The sequence below is a fragment of the Centruroides vittatus genome, unplaced genomic scaffold, assembly GCF_030686945.1.
Source record: "Centruroides vittatus isolate TY-2023 unplaced genomic scaffold, ASM3068694v2 contig_347, whole genome shotgun sequence".
In the NCBI taxonomy this organism is placed as follows: Eukaryota; Metazoa; Arthropoda; class Arachnida; order Scorpiones; family Buthidae; genus Centruroides; species Centruroides vittatus.
In genome coordinates this window covers 224258-231019 of record NW_027122171.1, presented here as the reverse complement: position 1 = coordinate 231019, position 6762 = coordinate 224258, and the positions used below count along the sequence as shown (strand labels likewise).

Sequence of the window (6762 nt, the reverse complement as noted above, 5' to 3'; positions counted from 1 at the left end):
TGAGAATGTCTGATTGCCGAGTGGATTATGGGGATAACTTGCTCTTTTGGGGAACTTGGAATTAAATCCAAGTGGTTCAATATCCTAGGAAATGTTTTAGACGTTAAATGTGTCACCGATAACAGGGATTTCGTCTTTCATCATCACGCTAGACTTAGCTTATGGGCCTCTTAGTATACGAGGTCAAAAATAACATTTCGGGAAATTTCAATTTAATTTAATATTAATCTTCCGACATTTTATTATAATTTACACGAAATCTAATCTTTATTTCAACTGAATTATACTTTTGATACGAAACTCACGAAAGTTTTTCATGCGATATTGTAAATACTTCTGAAAAAATCTAACTCATTTTTAATTAGAAATAATTCAAACTTATATATATTTTAATTACGTTTAGCTCTTTAACGTTGAAATTGGCAGTACAAGCCATTATAAAAGCTGACAACCATTCAGATTGTGAGCATTCGTTCACTGTCCGTCTGCTAGTCTGTTCGTTTCAGTGTTGTAAAACGTGGTTCCGATGGCATTCTTTGTGCGTGCACATTTCTATCTTTTTGTGTTATGCTTAGCAATTCATTACGCTGAAAGTTTACGCGGTCAGCGTGAGTATCCGTACTATCCATCAGAAATGTATTATTACGATGATTACGATGAAGATATTTACGTCAGTGAAAAGTATTCGTCATTCAAGAAGAAACCAAATAACACAAGTAAGTTTATTAACGAATTTTTAGAATTTTGTCTAACCTCACATACCCATTTTACACATTACAAAATGTATTGAACAGCATGGTACAAGGTTTATAAACACGGATTAGCAAAGATTAACATCACAGATGGCACGAACCTCACCAAAGGTAATTATTTAATAGTGTCGTTAAATTAATTAACTTTTTATTGATTTAATAATGAATTACATTATTTATTAGCTGAGTTAGATTTGCATCCGCAAACAGAAAGAACTGTTGTTATATACTGTATTATATAATTTACTTTTAATACACTTATTAATATCCTATCCTAAAACAAACCGTGTACAGAACATAACTTGCTTAGAGCGGAAAATATAAATTACTATTCCTGAAACTTGTCTAACGCGGAAGCGAAAAGCTTTACTGAAACTAATTGCGTGACATAACCTGTTTAAACAAAAATAGTTCGGCGCAAGAGCAGCTAAATTTAAATCACAATTGAAATGCGTTCAATCGATACAAACGAGTTATTGAGGAATTTTAATTGGTGACACCCAAGTACCAGTATGTTCCGTGCTGTTATCTACCCAACATTGGTTGGCCCTATGTATGATGAAGCGGGTCAATAGAAATCAGTAAACTGTGATAGGACTATCGAGGAAGATAAAACTGAAGTGGTAATATGGAAACTTGCCATTAACACCAATGTTGTAATAGTGGAGAAACACCACGTAATCTAAAATGATAGGATTAATCCTGTAAGAATCGTTTTCATGAATCCGTTACTTTAGTGGATTCACTCCCTGTTTTCTTGTATTGCTTGTCAGCGCATTCTTGTATTATTTCCTCATCAGCTTCCAAAAAGAATCAGTATCGAACGACGACGGATTGCGTCATTCTTTGCCTTTAGGTTTACACTCTCAGTAAAAGGCTGTTCCTGGCACTATCTGTGCCAGGAACAGCCGGATTAGCAACAGTCTACTGTTTAATATATCCGCATTCAATATTTTGTACTTAAGAAAGTGAAGAAATATCACTTTCTTAATTGGTAAGAGTCTCCGATTAACTATTATATACGAACTTCCGGTCTAGAGCGGAAGTCACGTTATTTCAATTCAAAAATCTCTCTCCTAATGAAATTAGATAGATAACCGGTACGACTCTGTTGTTATTAGGAAAACAATGCTGTACAGGGGCAAGACACTACTAATTTAGTGGAGAGCATAGTTTATTGTCATGGTAATTTTGTTTTTTTTTTCAAACTACATGGTGAAGAGGAATAGAAACCTTCCACACACGAATTAATAAAATATTTTTCTATAGTTATATGTTAATTTCAGTTCGTTTCATAAATATTATTATTAATTTTAATTAATAAATTTTAATGCATTTTCTAAAATTTGTTAATTAAAATGAATTTATTAAATTATATTTTTAATTATTTTAAAACAGAAAATGTATACAATTAAAATATTGATTACACAAATTACAATTACAACAAAGAAACATTCTGCTTTTGATTCCACATTTACTTTTTTATTTCTGCATTCATTTCAAATTTCTGGTAGATTGTTGTGGGTTTTCACGTGGAATTTTCCCGGTTTTCTTCACGTGTTCTATATCAAAATAACATCCAATTACCCACAGAAAGCCCTTCATTTGAACGTTCAATGTTTTGAACAATTAATCATACGGATATATTCCAGATTTCTGACTTGTTTCAAATGATTCTAACAAACAGTGACGTATGATAGTCTAAACCATCCCTGTAATATATACTGTGACGAATATACTGTTCTACTGTATCAAAGCTGTATCAGTTTTGAGAAGAGACTTTGATGTTTCCCCATTACGTGTACAGTTTTTCTACTACTTTTGACCTATGTGTTGTGTCGCTTTACTGCATGATTTCAACCATTGATAAATTGCAGTGGATTGCGTTGATGGGATTAGGCAATACAACTCATAGTCGATCATTCAAAGGGAAGTGCCTTATCGAAGGACTTTTATGGAAAATTCATCCCCGTCCTCAAAATTAAGTTGTTTGTCATTTTATAATAATTAAAACTATAAAAGTTTTTGAAAACAAATATTATAACATAATATCATATCGTAATAGATAGCGCCACACGACGGAAAAGTCAAGCAACTCCTTGCTGGATTTTATCTTTTAGCATTCAGACTGAAAATTCCCAAGCAATAAGCCATTATTGAAGCTGAATATCACTGAAAATAGCGAATATTTGTGTCATCCATAAGTTGACTCTGATAAAATTTTTAATGCAAATATGTAGATTTGTATGAATGATATGTTTGACAATTTATTGCACTTAACTTCCTCCCGAAGTCCTTACAGGTTTGCTCTTTCCTTCTGAGGGGTCGCAGGTTTGCTTCTTGAATTAAAAACAATCTATGACAAATACGCGTGGGGTAGAAGACCCGCAGCATGGGGTGATTGATTGATAAATTTCTAGATTTTTCCTGTCTTTGAATAAATTAATTTTATATAAATTTAATTAAATATTGTATAGTTTTTACAGGTTTGACAGAGTTGACATTAATAGATGTTAGTAGGCCTATTACTTTATCATAACATAATTTTTCTCGGAAAGACATACTTAGATTTAATCTTTCGGTTTATGAGAATTTTCCAATTGGTAATATACTTTTAACGACTACCTAATTTTTATTTCGAGGAATTATACCAAAAAGAAGTGGGTATCAGGTAGATATTTATTTCTCCTATGAGTTAAATTCGTTAATTATTTTATTATAAACTGTTATTACTCCCCGTTTCACCACCACTGGAAACAGAAACAAAAAACTGTTATTCTGCCTAATACATATCATTGTTCATAACAATCGAGCATTGTTAAGAACTGAAGAAGTCTACAATATGTAGTAAATTACGATGTACAGTACAATATATTAACGATAATTACAGGCCTATTCTGTTCGGTGTAGTATTTAAAATGTTTAAGTATTTTAAATTATTATCTACAGAATTGAATCCATACAAGTTATATAAATATGTCAATTAACACTAAGTTGTACATATTGCTTAATCTTAAGTGATTTTGATCACATATTTCTTGCTAATTACTTGATAAATGATAAGAATTATCATCATAGTCCTCATTAGAACAACTTCATCGATTTCTGTTTGTACTTTCATGCTATCTACTGGCTGGCCAAGCCTATTAAGACTTCAGTCTACCGTCGGAGATTCGAAATCGATTCCGCGCGAGCACACCACGAATTATTTATAGGGTTGTCTGTCCGAAATATGTCGTACCCAATCTTTCGCTACACAGCCGCCTTTACCGAGGGATTGGGCAAACCTCACGATGGGCATGGAAAACGTCTCCATGTAGCAGTAAAAAGGCCTTTATATTATACAAGTATTTTATACTTCCATATTATTTATTTAAAGGCTCTTTTCCTTTACGTGAACCACAAAAAGAGCCTTTAAATAAATAATGAAGTAAAAGAAAAATTCTAAACACACAAGTGTATGGCTTTACAAACTATCTTTTACTCAAATTAGCGTTTTTTTTTTTTTTTTAATCTCTTAAATACCGTTTTGGCCTAATGGCTATAAGAGGTCATTTTTAATTATATCTATCAGGGCATATTTATTGGAACTAGCCGGATGATGAGGGACAGGATCTAGCATTTTTGAGAGAGATTACACGTAAAAGATTTGAAATTCTTGAACAAGGATTGTTCCAAGATTTATCAATTTAAAAACACCACTTTAGTGCTTGATACACGCTCAATAAAATATTTCTAACCAACCTTACAGATTAATCAGAAATGGTCGTCATTTTACCTACCCAATTTCGGAACGGATGGTCATAGAGGTTAAGCGTCAAATACAACTTTGCAGACTCGAAATTGAATCCCAGTAGCAAACCTCCAGAATTTTTTATGCACGGTGTGTCCTTCATATGTCGAGCCTTGTTCTTACCACCCAGCTTCTCCCATTTTTATTCTGGACCTGGCCAATCTTCAATGAGTATGTGAGAAAAGGCCGTCTTGTTGCTCACAGGGAATGAGTTAAAAATAAAATACAAAATTTATTATTAAATAATAAAAAAGTTTTATAGGATATTTACCAAAAACGTTTCAACTTGTCATCAAGTAATAATGAGAGATTATGATATTGCCAAAAAAATAATAATAAATATTTTGGTGTCAGCAAAGCGTTAGAGTGATTTATTAACTTCTTAATCAGTTTCTATTGTTCTTAATCTGTAATACTTTTCAGCATAAATTGATTTAATTAATGATAACAAGATTCTCGTTCAAATAAATACAAAATTAAGATGGGAAAGAGCACAGAAAATTCTATATATTGACATATTTCGATTTTTATACCCATAAGTCATGAATATTAATATTAGAAACTTGTGTAAAACTCAATTATGATTTTTATTTAACACGACAAAACTTTAACAAACTGTAAGAAAATATTGATGTAATAAAAGTAAAGTAAATATCACGATTTTCTTCAACATAATATTTAACGTTATTTAACGTTATTAACGTTAAGAATTAAAAAAGAATTTATAGTAATAAGGATATGATAAGAAAAAAACGGTTTATTAACGTAATAATTCGCATGCAAAGTTATATTACATAAATTTTAACCTATAAATATATTGAGTGATGAAATTTTCTGTGTTCATTGAAGAGTTTTCGTAAGTTTGCTCGCTAAAGAATTCGTTTGATATGACATTGCTCGGATCCTTGATGCACATCAGTTGTGTTTTAACAGTGTTGTACTTAACAGTAGGGCATAATTACGGCGCACTTATGGCGAACACTTATAATGGAAAATTAGAGAAGTTCGAAAATAAATACGATGATGCAACTACGACTAATTTTCCACCCGATTACTCACATGAATCGAAACTTGATAAAATTCGAAAAGAAGCTGAGAAAAGTAAGTACATATTTCCTGTTATATAAGATAAGCTTTTCTTCAAAGTCATGTATTAAAATATCATCCTAACATTTAATGATAATGGTTATAAATTAAAATAAGCTTAGGAAATTGCAGTTAATGGCACTAGCGTCTAAAGTGCATTTTGTTTAATGTGAAGATCAATATATCAAATTTAAATATTGTTGGTCTTCTGTTTTTTCAGTGAATCCTCGAGTGGTTTTATTCGAGCTGTTGATCCTTCTCTTTATTGCAAGAGCATTAAAGCTAAGGACGAACATTTTGTACATTTTTCTTAAAAAGTTAGAAGTATGCGTCTTCGGTATTAGAACTTCCTGTGTTAGTTGCTTAGAAAGACACTAATTTTTCCCTAAAATGATCGTTGCAAAATGAAGAATGCATCTTTGTCGACGCCGAACAATTTTTAAAACATTAATTATATTTTACTTACTTGTCCGAAAATGTATAACTGATGTTATTTTATGTTCTATTTTCAAAGAATGGCGGAACATAAGGGACTATTTCTTCAAAAATGATTCCATGAATAAAGGAGGTAATTATTGATTACCTGTACTTTTTATTTTAATTTATTCATTTATATTTAAGTAATACAAATGCTTTATGTTATATTCTTGTATTTAAATTTAAGTCTAATTGAAATGTAAATAGGAGATAGCAAATCGGTATTAAATAATTTGATATGAATAAGTTATATAAGTTTAAATAATTTATTGTTTCGATTTTTTAAAACGAAAATAGTTGAAGAGTCGATGCCTTCTCCTTACATAATGAGTTTGACGAGTGAGGACACGAACGAATACAAGCAAAAGAGGGACATCTTAGTGGAAATTTTACTTTCCGTTTATGACAATATGAATTTAATGTTGCAACTACTTGAAAGGAGTTTTTAAAAGTCTATAAACAATTATAGTTTGTATGTCACAATTATCGTTTTCGGTATAATAAAAATGTTGTATTCTAATAAAATACATATTTTTCCTGTTTAAATTGTTTGGTTGCACATGTCAACGCGACACATGGACGATATGCCGAGAGGGTTGCTTCCCGACATAACTTTTTATGAAAGACTGGCGCCACGTGATTTGTCGTGGGTTG

At 31.3% G+C, this 6762-nt stretch overlaps 1 protein-coding gene across 1 annotated transcript; it reads left to right on the top strand.

Moving 5' to 3' along the window:
- The first annotated feature begins 443 nt into the window (after positions 1–443).
- LOC136974329 (uncharacterized) lies at positions 444–6557 on the top strand. Its single transcript, XM_067269184.1, has 4 exons — positions 444–716; positions 795–863; positions 6146–6199; positions 6406–6557. The coding sequence occupies exons 1-4, from the start codon at positions 527–529 to the stop codon at positions 6555–6557; spliced, it is 465 nt and encodes a 154-aa protein (XP_067125285.1). The 5' UTR covers positions 444–526.
- The last annotated feature ends 205 nt before the right edge of the window (positions 6558–6762 follow it).

Coding starts and splice junctions, on each gene's coding strand:
- LOC136974329 (XM_067269184.1), top strand. CDS start 527: ATGGCATTCTTTGTGCGTGCACATTTCTATCTTTTTGTGTTATGCTTA. Junction 717..794: donor GAAGAAACCAAATAACACAA/GTAAGTTTATTA, acceptor TGTATTGAACAG/CATGGTACAAGGTTTATAAA. Junction 864..6,145: donor TGGCACGAACCTCACCAAAG/GTAATTATTTAA, acceptor CTATTTTCAAAG/AATGGCGGAACATAAGGGAC.